Source organism: Hylobates moloch, unplaced genomic scaffold, assembly GCF_009828535.3.
Source record: "Hylobates moloch isolate HMO894 unplaced genomic scaffold, HMol_V3 SCAFFOLD_12, whole genome shotgun sequence".
NCBI lineage: Eukaryota > Metazoa > Chordata > Mammalia > Primates > Hylobatidae > Hylobates > Hylobates moloch.
This window is the reverse complement of record NW_026652287.1, coordinates 25369299-25387098: the sequence shown is the minus strand read 5'-3', so window position 1 is coordinate 25387098 and position 17800 is coordinate 25369299. Positions and strand designations below refer to the sequence as shown.

Sequence of the window (17800 nt, the reverse complement as noted above, 5' to 3'; positions counted from 1 at the left end):
TTAACATCACAAGGTGTCTTTCTCAAGTGTTTATATTCCCAGGATGATACTAAATACTGCTATGAATACAAAATAGTCTGCAGACAATGCTTGGTTCAGAACAAACTCCCCAAGACTGAAGGGCTTCACAGGGTTGTTGGAAGACTAAATGAGAATCCAAGTGGAGACAGAACCCACCTTTATGATAAAAACTGAAGCCACCAGGCACTAGCTTTTCCCAGCCTCACTTGCAGCTTGGCAAAGGCTCATGAACCAGGCTCGGCCAATCTGATGCACCAGCTCAACTCCTTCTATTCCATTGTCTCCTGGACCTGTGACCCCTTTTTCTCCCCCACTTAAACACAATAACAGAATTCACCTTCCCTGGTTTCTGACTTGAGTCATGATTCTCTGTAGGTCATGGTTACGCAAAATATGTTCCATAGACCAGCAGCTGCATTATCACTTGGGAGCGCATTAGAAATGCAGAATCTCGGCTGGGTGCGGTGGCTCATGCCTCTAATCCCAGCACTTTGGGAGGCCAAGGCAGGTGGATGACCTGAGGTCAGGAGTTTGAGGCCAGCCTGGCCAACATAGTAAAACCCTGTCTCTACTAAAAATACAAAATTAGCTGGGTGTGGTGGCGCATGCCTGTGATCCCAGCTACTTGGGAGGCTGAGGCAGGAGAATTGCTTGAACCCAGGAGGCAGAGGTTTCAGTGAACCAAGATCACTGCACAACATAGCAGGACTCCATCTATTAAAAAAAAAAAAAAAGAAAGAAAGAAAGAAATGCAGAATCTCAGGCTGTGCCCCAGACTCTCTGATTCAGAATCTGCATTTTAACAAGATCCCAGGTGATTCAAAGGCACAGAAACATTTAAGAAGCATTGACCTAGAACACTACCTTGGCTCCTCCCACTCCAGGCCATCTGCAGAAACCACGCTTGTGGGCAGTTGGACCACGCCTCACACAGTAGGGCTGTCACTATAGTAACCAGCTGTGGCCACCTCTTACCTCTTACTTCTACCATATTCCTGGCTTTGGTGCCCACAGATGCAGTGATGTTACAATGAGCATTGCTATAGAAACCAGCACGGGATATGGTCTACTATCAATTTAGCTGCTTTTCCTTCCCTTTCTGTGTCTCTGGAATTATAAGCTTCCTAAACCACAAATATCAAAATTCCTTTCCAGTCTAAGAAACACTCAACAAATAACAAAGATGAAAAGTCAGGGCCACATAGTTTACAAAGGGAAGGCTATAGCATCTGCAGAGGTTTGCATCTATTTGAAAAGAAAAGGCAGAAACATCCCTCTATGTCGCTCTGTGTAGCAAGGCCTTTTCCTGCACCTGGCAGGGAGAAGATGAGTGATGCTAAAAACAATGTTGGTGATGATGATAATAACAGCCCCTATTTATTGAGCACTTTCTCGGTACCAGGTGCCACGCTACGTACATCATCCCGTTCAATTCTTCCAATAACCCTGTTTATTTGTTCCCTGTGACTGCTGTAAAAAATTACCACACACATGGATGCTTAAAACAACACAAAATTCTTCTCTTAACAGTTCTGGCAGCCAGAAGTCTAAAATCAGCCTCACTAGGCTAAAGTCAAGGTGTAGGTAGGGTTGGTTCTTCCTGGAGGCTCTGGGAAAGAATCTATTTCCTTGCCTTTTCCAGCTTCTAGAGACTGCCTGCATTACCTAGCTTATGGCTCCTTCCTCTCATTACTCCAACCTCTTCCACTGCTTCTTTTCCTTTTTCCTTTGACCTTCTTGCCTCCCTTTGATAAAGACCCTTGTGGTTGCATTTAGGGCCCACCTGGAGGCTCCTGAACTTAATCACACGTGCAAGGTCCATTTAGCCAGTTAAGGCAGCTTTCACAGGTTCTAGGGATTAGGATGTGGACATTTGGGTTAGGGTGGGAGGCATTCTTCAGCCAACCATACCCTCTGAGGTGGGTGCTATTATTATCCCAATTTTCCCAATGAGAGAACTGAGGCATGACACTTGAAATATCTTGTTCAAGCTCCCACTGCTAGAAGGTAGAGCTGGAATCCACTTCCAATCAGTCTCTCTCCAAAGCCCGTGCTTCTAACCACAGCACTGCACAATCTTCAAATGGCTTTGACCCCATCCCCTACTGCACTAGGTTGAAGGAAACAAGCCAAACACCATCAGCTTTCTAAAGAGTTTGAGCTTCCAACTGAAGCCCATCTACTGAAGATTGAAACCTCAAAATAGGATTTCTTGGTTTGGGGACCCTTTGCTCAAGTTTTCTTCAAAATGTCCAACCTCAAGTATGTTAGTTTGCTGGGGCTGCCAAAACAAAATGCCATGGACTAGGTGGCTTAAACAACAGAAATTGATTTTCTCCCCATTCTGGAGGCTGGAAGACCCAGATCAAGCTGCTGGCAGGGTTGTCTTCCTCCGAGGCCGCTCTTCTTGGCGTGCATGGCCACCCTCTTGCCCCACTGTGCACACACAACCCTCTCGTGTCCTGATCTCCTCTTCTTCTAAGGACATCAGTCAGACTGGATTAGGGCCACTCTAATGGCCTCATTTTAACTTCATTACCTCTTCAAATGCTCTCTCTCCAAATACAGGCATATGCTGAGTACTGGGGGTTAGGGCTGCAACATAGGAATTTGGGGGAACACAGTTCAGCCCATAACAACAGGCAGTTTCTCTGAACCCTAGAACAAGGCAGTTTAGCATGTGAGATGAATTCCTGACCCCATGGATGTCCTCACTCCTAGGTTCCATACATACTCCACATTCTTTACCACGTCTCCAACCTCACCCTCAGCAACTCTTTCAATACCTTTTAATCTACTACCTCTGGATATGCCTGTGGCTCAACATTCTCCATATCCAACCATGACCTCTTTGTGGGAGGGTCCTATCTTCTGATCTCCCAAAACTTTCTGTCCCTATCACTAGGACCTTCATGGTGTTCTCTCTATCTTCCCTAGTCTACACACTAGGTACTTCCTAAGGCCCCAGCAACTTGCTTCTCCAATAGAATCGAAGAATATTAGCATTGGAAAGAACTGAACAGGCTAATGGTAGCCGCCTCTGACCTACCATCTGCATTTGTAAGTAAAGTTTTATTGGAACACAGCCAAGCTCCTTCATTTGTGTATCATCTGTGGCTGTTCTCACTGGAATGGCAGAGTTGAGTAGTAGCAACAGAGACTGACCATATGGCCCACCAAGCCTGACATACTTACTAGCTAGCCTTTTACAGAAAAGGTTTGCTGAGCCCTGAAATAGATCATCTGATCCAAACCCACCCCACTTTACAGGTGAAGACACTGAAGGCCAAAACGTTGATGGGCCAGAGGACCCCTCCAGTGAGTTACAGACAGATCCAGGGCTGGGATTCAGTTCTGCAGAATCCCAAACCAGGCCTTCCCCACATCCTGTAACATTCTTTCTAGTTCCCAGACTCCCTAGCCAAACTCCTTTTCCATCCTGGGTGGTCAGCCTCATCACCAGCTCTCTCTTCACCATTTCAGAGAGAGGCCATGTCCGTGTATGTTCTCCATCTCCTACTTGAATCTGGGCTTAACAACCTTCCTGAGCTGACGTGCTGGCTTGACCCTGCAGGAAGCCCGTCAAGGCTTTCTCTTTCCTTCCAGAGCCTCTAGTCGCACCCTATATACCTCTCCTAACACCACAGTGAAGATGTAGATGGCCACTGTCCTGTTTGAGTGGACCATCTCCCTCCTCTGCTCATCTCAGGCCACCTGGTTGGGAATTACAAACCTGGCTTACTCCAGAATTTCCAGGGGAGCTTATTTAGAATGCAGATGCCCAGGCCCTACCCCAAGACCTATGGGAGCCAAACTCTGGATGTAAAATCATGGCTGTTGCCATTTTAACAAGCTCTTCATGTGATTCGGATGTTCAACAAAGTCTAAGAACGACTTCACTAAACCTTGAGCTCCTCAAGCTTTTGGGTTTTAGTCACTGCAAACAACTTCAGAATAAAGGAGACAACCAGTGGAACATTGTTCTCTTAAAAAAAGTATAAAGAGAATGCAAGATTTTTTCTTCAGCATTCTCCACCCTCTCCTTGACTCAGGGCCCTCAAATTCTTTCCCATCTCCAATTCCTCCAAAGAAAACATCACAAATAATGCTATTTTTTCCCCTCTGAGTAGACAAGAAGATTTTTAAATGAGTTACTGGCAAAGAATTCATGAGCTTATATACTATTAAGGTCAGAGTGACAAAAAGAAGGCAATGTTGAAAGGAGAGAGTGGGTACATAGAAAATTCCAGGAGAGGCTGGAATCCTGAGGTTCAAGGTGTCTTATTCTGGGGCTTGCCAGCTGTCTTGGTAAAGGTGTTATTTTGAAGGCAACAGAGCCTTTTTCTTTCTTTCTTTTTTTTTTTTTTGTTGCTATTCTTTGGCATTCACCAGGCATTGGCTGTGTGCCCTGGGCCTCGCTTGGCATCTAACATGAAAGGCAGCAGCCCAAGGGCAGTTCTGTGATGGAGATGCAGCCCCCCAGGGACTCAGGGTTGTGGACTGTGCTCTGGGGCCACTGAGCAAAGGAGTGATGGGGGGAGTTGCCTCTGAAACCTAACCCAGAGAGGAGTTCTCTGAGCACTTGGGGCTGGTTTGCAACGGTAATGGAGACACTGTGACAAAAATAAGTTCTGCTCACCTGAGACAGTAGAATCCAATTCAATTTCAAGTCAGTGTGTGTTTATTGAGTGCCTGATTCAGTTTAGGTGATGGAGAGAATGGGAGAATGAGGGAGACAGCCTAAGAAGCAGGCTGATTCAGGCAGAAAATCCTTGGGACTCTGCCCCACAGATAGGTCCACAGGTCCAGAAACTCAATTTTATCAGTTTCACCCAGTAAGAAATTGGTAAATCTTAGTCTGTGTCATGCGCAAATATTTATTAAGTGCCTACAGTGTGTCAGGCACCATCCTGGGGCTGCGGCAGGAGCCGTGATCCAGGAAGTCCCCATTCCCTGCCCTGGTGGAGTTTACATTCTAATGGGGTATTTTTAGAGGCAGCAGGTAAGACCAGAGGAGTCCTCTGGGGTGAGGCCCACAATGCAAGGGATTCAAATGGGGTAAAGTCAGGAGGAACGTCTAGGGAGAAATGGGATTTAGCCTGTGGTTTGAAGGCTAAGAGGGATGTGGATTTTTAAAGGGCTTGAAGGCTTACAGACAGGAGGCTCAGCTGCATGAACAGGAATGAGCCCATTGCACGCTAGCAAGAGTCCATGACCTGATCAGCTCCCCCGGGGTGACAGGTGCATGCTGGGTAACAGAGTGCATGCTATGAAGTTGGACAAAAGAATGTCAATATCACATGGGGTTTCTCTACACATGCTATGTAGTCAAATAACTTGGGTCTGACTCCCAGCTCTTGCTAGTCTTGTGGTCCAGGGCATGATACCTAACCTGGATCAATATCATTCTCCTAATCAATGAAATGGGCATAATCATAACTAGCACAGAGGTTGGTCCTAGGCATTCAGATGAGACCATGAATGAATGTAAATGGCTGAGCTGCTGAATATTATTAACATTGGATAAATAGATCTGACTGTAGGAAAACTGGCACCTGCCACCAAAAACTTTCTGGGAAGCTCATGACATCTGCATTTCTCAAGGGGGCTGGCTGACTTGTAACCCCATCTACCTGTCATCCTCTTCTCAATGCCATGGTGGCCATGCTGGACTGAATGGCAGCCCCGGGGTCGGGGGAGGCAAGAGACATGCCAAGAACATATTTGCACGACCTGGCCTCCTTCAGTTTTGCACCCAGGGAACCCCACTGGCTTCATGCTAGTCTGACCCCTGCTGAATGGCAGGAAACCTTTTGCATCTACATAGTGCATTTCTCAAAGTGTGGTCCTTGGGCCACCTAAATCAGAATCCCAGGGGCTGCCTATCAAAATTATCTTCTTGGACTCTAACACAATCACCATCTCTGGATATAGAGCCAGATGATTCCCAGGCCCTCTCACGATGACTTTAGAGCAGACGTTCTTTGAGAATGTAGTCCTCAGACCAGTAGCACCCATATCAGGAACCGGTTAGGAATGCATTTCCTGGGTACCTCCCCTGATCTATTGAATCAGAAACTCTGGGAATGAGACCCAGCAGTCTGTATTTTAACAAACCCTCCAGATAATTCTGATGCACATTAAATTCACATGGGGAGGGTTTAAAAACTACCTGTGTCCAGCTGCACCCTATACCAATTAAATGAGCAACAGGACTCAAGTGTCATTATTTTTTCAAAATCTTCTCCAGTAATCCTAATGTGAGGACAGTTTATCATCACTGGAAGAAATAGGAAGATGGCACAAATGCATTGCACTGAGAAAGTTGTCCTTCGGTCATAGGCATTGTCTCAGTTAATGCTTGCAACAAGCTTGCAACAGCCTACCATGATCCCATTAGCAGGCAGGGAACTTGAGGCTCTCAGTTTCAGGGGTGTGACCAAGGTCCAAAGGGCCTCGAATTGTGGGCGCCACTGGGTGGCTGCCCAGCCTGGCTGGGTCTGGGGGAAGGCTGCCTGTTAACCTGGCTCTCTTTAGAGAGCCTTTTCTAGGTGCCAAAGCCTTTTGGCAGCATGTTGTCTGGGCAGAGCTGAAGCCTGAAAGAGCTCCAGAAAGACGACAGGGACCAGGCTGCAGATGGGAAGGGAGCGCTAGCGGACACCTTAGGCTTGGGCCCACAATCAGGGAGCCCCAAATAGAAATAACACGGGGCGCTGATTGGTTTTCCGCCGCTCCAGACCCTGCGCTTGGTGCTTCAAGTGACTCATCCTTATGTTCACATGATCGCCGAGAGGGATAATATTCCCAGATCAGTTACCTCCTAGCCTTTCCTAGTCACATTATCCCCAGGTTACAGATGAGGAAACTGAGGCCCAAGGATTCCAGAGAGCCCTCCCCGGGGTCACCAGTGCGGTCCGGATGTCTCCAAAGGCTCTCCCACTACTCTGGAATTCAGAGGCAGGGTCTCCAGGGAAAGCGGGGTGTGGGCTGGGGAGTCGGGAGATGGGGGGATCCCCCCGAGCAGGGGGTGGGGCCAAGCCGGCAGCCCCTGCCTCCAGGGAGGCCCTAACGCGCGTCTCCGGGTCCCTCCTCCCGCCGCAGGCCCTTCCTCGTGCTGCCGCCGCTGATGGAGTGGATCCGGGTGGCCGTGGCGCACGCCGGCCACCGCCGCAGCTTCTCCATGGACAGCGACGACGTCCGCCAGGCGGCCCGGCTGCTGCTGCCCGGCGTGGACTGCGAGCCGCGGCAGCTCAGGTAGGCGCGGGGGCGGGCAGGGGGCGGCGGGGGAGGGAGGGCTCCGGGTTCGCAGCCTCCACCCCTCCAATCAGAGCCCCGCTGGGCGGCCAGAGCCCCGCACACCTCGGCGGCACTGGGGTAGAGGCTCCCTGGTTGAAGTGGCAGACGCGGGCTGAACAATAAGCAGGTCCCTGGAGTTGCAGGGATGAAAGAACGCGGCGAGGCCCGTGGAGGACGGTCCGATTCTTAGATTACAGATGTCGGTGTGGCTTCTTTCTGGCTATTCTCTCTGCGCCTAGCTTCTCCCTCTCTTTCTCTCTCCTCTCCCAGTAAAATCCGGTCTTCCTGTAGTTTTTTAACCAAACCTTGCAGAGTGAAATTTCTGGCTGGGTCAGAGAGCGCCTCTGCGTTTTCACTCGCGTGAGGATGGAGTGGTCCTCTCTGCATTCCTCAGGCCTGTATCCAGGGCTGTCCTCCATCAAGCTGGGAATCACTCATGGGCCACTCAGGGGCCCCCATGCGTGGGTGCTCATTTTGAGCCAAAGCAAGAGAAATAAAAGAACTCACTCAGGTGAGTCATAATCTGGCTTTAAATGCAAAAAGCACAGAAACCCAGTGGGGCGTGTGTGTGTGTGTGTGTGTGCGCACGCGTGCACGCACACGCACACACCTAAGAGCATGCACTTTCCTGACTCCCCCCACTCCCAGCTGTTTCCCAGGTGTCATTGTCATCATTTTCAAATCCCCTCCTACCCACTTGATGGGAAACTGCCTTTCCTCCACAGTTCATCCAACCAGGCCAAGGGCAGAGATTTCTGCCCTTTCAGTTCTGATTGGGGTTCTGCAAGGAAATGGAGGGTTCGTGGTATGCAACAGCCCCCTGAAGGCCTGGAGCTGTCCCTCAGCCCAAGAACATGCAAAGAGCTAGTCAAAGTCATAATTGCTAGTATTTATTGGATGTTTACCACATGCTGAGCACTGTTCTAAGTGCTTTACATAGATGAATATTTCCCAAACTGTGTAAAGTAGGTACTGTGATTATGCTCACTTCAAAGGTAAGGAAACTGAGGCACAGATAGGTTAAATACCACGCTCAAAGTCACAGGAGTAGTAAATAATAGAGTCAGGAGACAAATTCAGGCAGCCCAGAGCCCTGGGATCATAGTTCTAACCACTGAGCTTTCCTGCCTTCAGATTTTTGTCTGGGCATTTTCTGGCTGCGCCACCATGCCTTGTACCTTGTCACCTACAATAACAGCCCAACTCAGGGAGAGGCAAGGGAACGGTCATTCGCTGAGCACCTACTATGTGCTGGTTATCAGTTGCAACAAAAGATTTCTCTCCTTTAGTCCCTGAAGCAGCATCATGAGGTTGGCATAATCTTCCCATTTTACAGATTAGGAACCATTGGTGGAGCAGATTGTAGGTAGAAGTGCCAAGGAAGAAACTCTTGTGGTCCTATTCTAAGTCCAGCCTCTGCCACCAGACTGTGCTGCCTGCTGTTTTCAGGGGTGGGCAGGAGACATTCTGCGTGCAGGCTCACTCCCACCACTCCAGCTCATTGCCCCCATCTCTGACCTGGATGTCTTGGCAGTTCCTGCTCTCCTTTTGCAGGAAGCCCGGGACTGCTGGGTGACAGGGAATGTTAGATGTTTTCTTAATGCTAACTGACAAAGCGTTCCTTGTTTGTCATACCTTCAGGAGACCCCACGGCTTAAAAGTTAGGAGCCTGGGCTCCAGGGTCCCATTGCCTGGGTCCAGATCTCACCACCAGAGTTAATCAACTGTGCAAACTTGGGCAAGCTAGTTAACCTCTCTGAACCTTAGTTTTCCCATGAGTAATGTGGAACTATGAATAGCAGCTCTGCTTAGAGGTTGGTGTGAGCACAAAGTAGGATAATGAACGTGCAGTATCCATTCAAACAATGTGTGAAAGGAACTAAGTGCCTATAAAGCGGTCATTTTTAACTAAAGTCCCCGAACCTCTGCTACCGTCGAAATAATGAGGAGGCTCCTACTTAGGTATTATTCTATAATTTTGGAAGGCCTTTAATACTTTCTCATAAGAGCCTCAAAACAAACATTGGTATCCAGGAAAAGCAGTGCTGCCCCATTTTACAGAGGTGGAAATCAAGCCTTGGTGACATTAAGTAACTCTGCCAACATCACACAGATGATAAGTGACAGAGTTGGGAGCCAGATATCACACCCAGAGACCCACTGATACAACCATGTGTCATTTTTCTGCTCTCTCACCCTAGACCTAGACAAGCCCTCTCAGAGGACACTGTCTTCTGGATGGCTCTGTCCCTTTTCACAATTTTGCAGACTGAACATGAGCCTCAGGGGCCACTGTCCATCTCTGCGCCCCTCCCTCAGCACAGAGCTCTTTCTGCATGGTCTAGCGACCAAGTATATGTCATTCTGACAGTCACACCAAGGATTTCAGTTTCACCATCTGTCCAGTTTGAAGCCTCAGCCCTGGCATTCAGGATGTGAATGAGATGTGCACACAGGCCAGAATGAGCAGAGGAAGTCGCTTCCTCTGAGTCCCTGGGCTCTTTTTCATCATTTATCTCTTCATTCTTGACTCATTTGTCTCCTGAATGATGATTTGTGTACAGAAAACATACTAATTGATTGTTCGAGCTAAAATTGTCATTCGATTTGGAAATCATCTTCAAAGAGAAAACTGAAATATTCAGTTAGCTTACCTAAATAGTAAGTGAAGGATTTACAAGTTCTATTAGCTACAAAAAATCCAGCACATGAAAGGATAAACCATTTCTTTTAAAAAGAATACTTATTTTTCAGACTAATCAACATACAGATACATCTACACGTATATTTTCTAATCTCATTTAATGTGACATGAAGTAGGAATTACTGTCTCCATTTTGCAGGTAACAGGATCAAAGAAGTTTTGTTCATTCAAGACACCCAAGACATAGATACCAGGGACCCACCCTGTTCCTTACACTTACAGTCCGTGTGGTGTGTACATAGCTGCCCCCAACAACTGTGCAAGACAGCCTTTATTATCCCATTTTACAGATGAGAAGACTGAGGCCCATTGAGGTTATGGGACTTATCCAAGGTCACACAGCTGCTGTGAGGCAGAGCAGGTCTAGAATGGAGGACTTGGCAAATAATGTAAAAATACAGTCTCCTTGCCTCTCTGCCCTCCCCAGACATTCATTTTAGAAGTTGCTGGGTGGGCTCCTATTTCTGAGTCGGTCAGAGCTGAGCTCTTTCTTTCTAAATAAACAGCCCCAGAAAGGGGAAGGCAGTTTGGTGTTCTGACAAATGCAGGAACTTGGGACATGGTGTTGGTGGCTGGAGTGTCAGTGACTATTAGCACATATAATTACCTACCAGCTGGCCGAGGTTTCCTGGTGGGAGGCAGCCTGGATACCAGCCGGGACAGAGAGACCAGAGTCAAGGATTCCCAGGTCTGATGCTGGCACTGCCATTGATTTTCAGAGTGACCTTGATCAAAAGCTGCCAGAGCTCTGCTTTTGTCTTTATGGAGCTATGGGAAGGTCTCACCATGGTGATCAGGTTTATTCAAAAAGGAATTCCATTCCATGAGGCTGCATTTCTAAGCTCACAGTGGTGACCCATTTATGCTTCCTTAATTAAAGTATCAGATAATACAAACCTGGTGAATTCTCCCTTTTTTTTTTTTTTTCTTGTTCTTTGGAAGGTGAAGGAGTGGGGAGGGCAGTGGAAGGGAAGAAAAGAGCAATTAATACATTTGACAGGGTTTTTTATGTATTCTCAATTACTGGTTTTGAAACACTTTGGAAATATACAGAGTAAATACTGTCATTTTCCTCATATAAGAGGCCATTTTTCTGCTCTGGAGTGAAGGCTGTGTTAAAATAAAGGTGGTCAGGGGTGTTCTTAAGTCCTCTCTTAGCTGATAAATGGTACCTATTGACAGGATTTGGGGGCTGTTTGAACCACGAGTTTATTCCAGAAAATTGTTACTCATTTTGCAAGTGTTTCTGCAATGTAAACCAGATTTTGAGCTGTTCCAGAATGGGAAAGTTTAGGGGTGGTAAGCTGCAAAGAGTATTAGAATGGGACTCAGGAGGCCTGAGTAATTACATTCTTGCCTTCACTCTATTTATTGAGCACCAACTAAGTGCCAATCCCCACACAGATGCTCTCATCTAGGTCTGCTGCTTTCTAGCAGGTGACCTTGGGCAAGTCCCCTCCCCCATCTCACAGGGCTTGGTTCATCCTCTGTAAAGATGTTAGTAACAGCTGCCTTGTGGGCTGGGGAAACTTGTCGGGGGTCAGGGATGAATCGAACGAATTGTGCCACTCTATGACCTGCTACTTTCAACCCTTCCCAGGTCCCCTGGGCACCTTTTGAGGCTGATAGGTTTCGTTATTTGTCTGGTGTGGGCCAAACTGGATTATAAGGTGAAGGCTGGGCCTCAATAGCACTTTTCCTAAAATACAACTCTATAATGACAGCTGGAAGTTCAGGTTCATTTACCGAAGATGAATGGTGTGCTGAGGCCTGCCCGGTCCACACGGGACATCCTCTATGGCCGTTTGAGAACAAGATCATCCAGATAAGGAGAATTCCAACCCTTGGTGTCAAAAGTTACCATCCATTCCCTCCTGAGATCTGTATGGCACCTGATCTTTTTCTGGGGTCAGGATACATGGAGTGCCCAGGACTTAAATGTCACTGAGGCGATGCAGATGGTAAACAATAGCGGACAAATGAGCAACATTATTTCATAGAGCATGAGTGCCACAGAGAAAGCAAAACAGGGTGTGGGAGTAGAGAGGAAGTGAGGAGGGAGGCACAAGTCCATCAGGTGTTCGGAGAGCTACTCAGGACCTTGCAGGGGCAGGGACAGGGTCATGCTCCTGCTTCAAAGAAAGGCTTGGTATCTTATGGGGCAAGGGGCTTATGGCTTTCCATAAGCCAGCTAGAGCTGCATCCGCACCAGCCATTTCCCCCAGTCATGTCCACACGTTGACCCCTGAATTCAGACCTCGGGCCTCCCCCATCTTTCCCTCCACAGGTCACCTGCAGAGGCTGAGCACCTGGGCCCAGTGTGTGGCTCTGTGAGGCCTTGGAAAGCTCCCCAGCCTCTCACAGAGTCAGAAACTTCTCTCTCCTCTTTCCTTGAATGCCCTTGTCCTTCGCTGGCCCTGAACAAATCCTGCAACTCCCCACAGACTCTCCGGCTGGGCTGCCAACCCCTTCTTCATCTCCAGCAGACATCACACTCCATGCCACGGCCCTGTGGTGACCCATTTGGAGCCGCTGCCTCCCCCGAACTGATGTCAATGCATTAGCACCTCCCAGAAAACAGAGAAACTGCCCTCTCCCTGATCCCTGGGGAGTTGCTTTGGGGCTCAGCTGTCCTCACTTAACAGAGTCAGAGACAGGCCGTGGAGCCTGCTCAAGGAGCCAGTCTAGTACCTTGCACACAGCAAACATGTATGGAGCACCTGCTGTGTGCTTGCCTGCTCTGTGCTTGGCTGGGTGGGAGGTGGGCAGAGAGATCCACACGTAATTACAGAAGAATGTGGTGACTGCTCTAGAGAGGTCAGTAGAGATCTAGGTTTGAGGGAGCAAGAAATGACCTCCCTGCCGAGGTGCCACTTGATTGAAATCCTAAAGAATAAACAAATGTATCAGGTGGAGAAGGTGAAAATGAGGAAGAAGGGGAAAAGGCATTAGAGAAATAAATCCACACAGAGGGGACCACATATGCAAAGGCCTCAAGGTGGGAAACTGTTGGAAGAAACACAGGGAATTCAGACAGAGAGAGCATAGGGCTCAATAAACAGGGAGCACCCACTGTGGGCTGGGCCCTGCACCAGGCATTGGATACAGAGCTGACGGCAGGGCCGAACTCACCATGGAAGGTCTTTTATGCTATGCAAAAGAACTTTGGCAGTATCTTGCAGGGGGTAGGAGCTGTCGCAGATTTGTAAACAAGGAAATGGCAACAGATCTATATTTTAGAAAGACGGGCTGCTGGTAGTATGGACAGTGGGCTGAGGCGGGCAGGGGCAGGGGAGCCTGGAGTCAGTGATCCACGTGAGATGCTGACAGCTGGAGGAAGGCAGGAGCAGTGAGGATGGAGAAACAGGGAAGGATGCAAGAGAAACAGAGAAGGCAGAAGCAGCAGGACTTGGTGATGAATGTCAGGAAGAGGGAGTGATAAATATTCCAAGTGGCCCTGGTGGCGGGGGAGCAGGAATGGGGGAGTGAGTGTTTAATGGGTTCAGAGTTTCAGAGGGAGATAGATGGTTGCACAACAATGTGAATATACTTAATGCACAGATCTGTATACTTAAAGATGGGTAAAGTGATAAATTGATGTTATGTCTATTTTATCACAATAAAAATATGGTCCTGAGGTGTTCTCAAATAAAAAATAATCCATACATAGCAGGGTATACAGTGTCAGCACTGGCCTTGTGTGAAATACACACACGTGTATTTGCTGTACATGCTTAGGCTGCCTCTGGAAGGATAGATAAGAAATGGATAACCAGAATTGTCTCCAAAGAGGGGAATTGGGAAGCTGGGGGTATCAGTTCCCTAGGGCTGCAGTTGCAAAGTACCACACACTGGCTGACTTAAAACAACAGACATTTATTGTCTCACCTTTCTAGAGGCTAAAAATCCAAAACCAAGGTGCTGGAGGGCCATACTCCTTAAAAAGCCTCCCTCTAAAGTCAAGGATCCTTCCTTGACTTTTTCAGCCTCTGGTGGCCGCAGGCGTTCCTTGGCTTGTGGCAGCATTGCTCCAATCTCTGCCTCCATCTTCACATGGCCCTCTTCCCTCTGTGTCTGTGTCCAAATTTCCATCTTGTTATAAGGACAGCAGTCATATTAGATTAAGGCCCACCGTAATAGCCTCATCTTAACTTGATTATATCTGCAAAGACCCTATTTCCAAATAAGGTCATACCCACATGGAAAAGGAGTTAGGACTTAACATATCTTTTTGGGGGACACATGTCAACCCGTAACACTGGGAGGCAGTAGTAGGAGGGAAACAGACTTGGAATGTTGGGTTTTGTGGCATGTGCCTGTCTTGCCTAGTAGGGCCCTCACCAAATGTTTACATTAAAAGTTGACTCTGAAGTTTCTAGCATGGGAGAGTGTGTAGCTAGGGACGGTTTTAACAAATGCGGCACAGGACAATGTGGGAGAAGTACTAATGGGTTCCATTTTTTGTGTGTGTGGTGTTTTTTTGTTTGTTTGTTTGTTTGAGACAGAGTCTTGCTCTGTCACCCAAGCTGGAGTGCAGTGGCATGACCTCAGCTCACTTCAACCTCCACCTCCCGGGTTCAAGTGATTCTCCTGCCTCAGCCTCCTGAGTAGCTGGGATTACAGGCACGTGCCACCACACCCTGCTAATGTTTGTATTTTTAGTAGAGACGGAATTTTGCCATGTTAGCCAGGCTGGTCTGGAACTCCTAACCTCAGCTGATCCACACACCTCGGCCTCCCAAAGTGCTGAGATTACAGGCGTGAGCCACCCCACCCAGACGGGTTCCATTTTTTAAATGTTGGTTGTCCATCCAAGTGAGAGAGTCCTTATCGGGCCTCTTTATTGGAGCAAGGTTGCCAGGGAATTAAGTCCACACTCCAGCATCTGCTCAGAAAGGAAGCAGAACACTGTGGTTAGAACCACAGAACTTGGAGCCTAACTGCCTGGGTTCAAATCCTGGCTGCACCGCTTACTCTCTGTGTGACTTTAGGCAAGTTACTCACCTCTCTCGTCCTCAATTTCTGTATCTGTAAAATGAGGACAATAATTATACCCACCTCATAAGGTTGTGGGAGGATTAGATGAAATAATGTATACGAACTATTTAGCATAATACTTGTGTCATAGTAAATGCACATGAAATATTAGCTTATTTTCTCCCCTCTGGACCAAGAGGGTCAGTTCTTTCTGGTTGCCAAAAACAGTAGCCTCATGGTCCTCTGAAAAGAAGGGGAAGTAAATATCTTGAAGAGATGTGGCATTATACCATTTGGGATATGGTTGGTAGCCCTCACTGAGATCTAGTGTGTCTTGGACCTTCTGCCACTGCTGGAAGAAAATCAGCTGGGGCTGTCTGGCTTGGGAGTCACCGTCCCCACCTGTGACTCCAGTGTTCCTCTGTGTGACTCAGGTTTTCTGTTGCCTCTGAAATATGAGATTTGGAAAGCCATCACTGGCTGGAGTCCTAAACCATAATCAAAGCAGTTGAACATCCATCATTTGCACCCAGCATTTGCAACCAGAGAGGGGCTCACTAATGGGAAAAGATAGCGGAAGGGAAGGAGGACCTGTGCAGATGGGAAACGTGGTCCCTGATTGGCTGGGCCTTGTCCCAAGTGAGCAGAGTGAGCAGAGGCTAGGAGAGACACAAGGGGGCATGGACTATTACAGAAGAAAGGTTCACAGCCCAGACTTGTATTCCAGACAGCTGGCCTCCTCCTCCCTTTAAGGTCGGGGCAGAAATAAGTTGCCTTGATTGTGGGGCCTGGCACATAGTTGGGGGCCAATAAATAATTGTTGAATGAATGAAGGATGCAGAGAGCTGTCAGGAAGTGTGTTGGTGGTACTATAAGTGAACAGACTGAGACTTTTCCTGGACGAATTTTTTTTTCTTTTTGAGATGGAGTCTCACTCTGTCACCCAGGCTGAAGTACAGTGGCACGATCTCGGCTTACTGCAACCTCTGCCTTCTGGGTTCAAGCAATTCTCCTGCCTCAGCCTCCCAAGTAGCTGGGATTACAGGTGCCCACCACCATGCCTGGCTAATTTTTGTATTTTTTTTAGTAGAAACAGGGTTTTGCCATGTTGGCCAGGCTGGTCTGGAACTCCTGACCTCAAGTGATCCGCCTGCCTCAGCCTACCAAAGTGCTAGGATTACAGGCGTGAGCTACTGCACCCAGCCTCCTTTACTAATTTAGATGCAAAAAGGCTTCTACATAAACACACTAATAGACAAGTGAGAACTCAGGTGTAGAACTCAGAAGAGAGGTCTTAACTAAAGAAGTCTTTGGGGGCACTTGGCAAACAGGTGCTGTTGAAGCCATGGGTGTGGAGGATGTTGCCCCTGGAAGCGACTGATGAAGATGAGTCACTGTGAGACAAGGAAGAGTGGTGCAGAGTCATAGAAGAGCCCAGAGAAAATGAGGTAGTAGGGACCAGGGAAACTGAGATCGAAAGAGGTCACCAGAATCCAAGGTTGCAACACCAGCAGAGAAAGGAGGCCACTGGGCTGGCAGTGAGGAAGTCATTAGTGCCCTTTACAACAGCAGTTCCAACAGGCTGGTGTGGGTGGAAACCAGACTGCAGGCGGCAGACAGTTTGCCAACACTTGGAATTTGTTCTGAGCTTCCAAAGTGTTAAAAGCAAAACAGAAACACATTTCGTACTTATAGCAACACAGGGAACTACATCTTAAATGGCATTTGAGGCTTGCTTCCAAAGTAAGTCTTCAGATTCAGGCTGGCAGCGTTGAGGGTATGTAGTTTGCCATGTGGGATTTGGCTTCCTGGGAAACAGGGATTTATTGATTATATATTGATTTATTTTTGGCCCACTCTTGAGTCTATTAAATTTCTCACCAAGATGCTTATTTCCTCAGGCCAGCAAAGCTCCCAAACTCTAGTTTAAAATATTAATTACATGAGGACATTATCTTTCCTTAGCAATTAGTCAGGCCAGCAGTACTTACTACAAAGTCATGTGCTTAGTACAAAGTGCTTAGGACAAAGCCAGGACAAAAGTATTTTTGGTAACAAAGAAGGAACCAGTCCCATACTTTAAAAAGCTCATAGACATCACGAAGCTCAGTGTGTACATGCCATTTCATTAAATCACCCTACAAAAGGTTAAGAACCACCAGATTGAATGATCTCCAAAGTCCTTTCTAGCTCTGAAAAGTATTCAGCTTTGTGGTCAGATGTTAGATATGCAAAATGGCATGGTAATAGTCTGTTCTCACATTGCTCTAAAGAACTGTTAATACCTGAGACTGGGTAATTTATGATGAAAAGAAGTTTAATTGACTCAGCGATCCACAGTCTGTACAGGAAGCATGGCTGGGGAAGCCTCAGGAGACTTACAATCATGGCGGAAGGGGAAGTAGGCCGGTCTTACATGGCTGAAGCAGGAGGAAAAGGGCAAAGGGGGAGGAGCTATACACTTTCAAACAGCCAGATGTTATGAGAACTCACTCACTATCATGAGAACAGCAAGGGGAAAGTCTACCCCCATGATCCAATCACCTCTCGCCAGGCCCCTCCTCCAACACAGGGAATTACAATTCAACATGAGATTTGGGTAGGGACACATATCCAGACCACATCAGGCAGGGACACTGTTACCTGTGGGGGAAACTGAGGCATGTCATGGGCAAAGGAAATAAGAATAACTGCAGCTCATGCCCCCTCTTATATCTCCACAAGATGGCAGGAACAATCAAGAGCCTGCATGGATCAGACCCAGTTCTGGGCATTTCTCATGCCCACCTCCATTCAGTTTCC

The 17800-nt window shown here is 47.7% G+C and overlaps 1 protein-coding gene across 3 annotated transcripts in view; it reads left to right on the top strand.

Moving 5' to 3' along the window:
- The window catches only part of ABTB3 (ankyrin repeat and BTB domain containing 3), a 351655-nt gene that overhangs the window by 266307 nt on the left and 67548 nt on the right, over positions 1-17800 (top strand). For 2 of the 3 annotated variants that reach the window (XM_032168796.2, XM_032168795.2), the window contains exon 4: positions 7123-7275. In XM_032168796.2, the coding sequence (XP_032024687.1) occupies positions 7123-7275 (153 nt within the window). Of the gene's footprint in view, positions 1-6860; positions 6979-7122; positions 7276-17800 lie in introns of those variants that run through there. The other variant, XM_032168797.1, reaches the window with a different exon arrangement.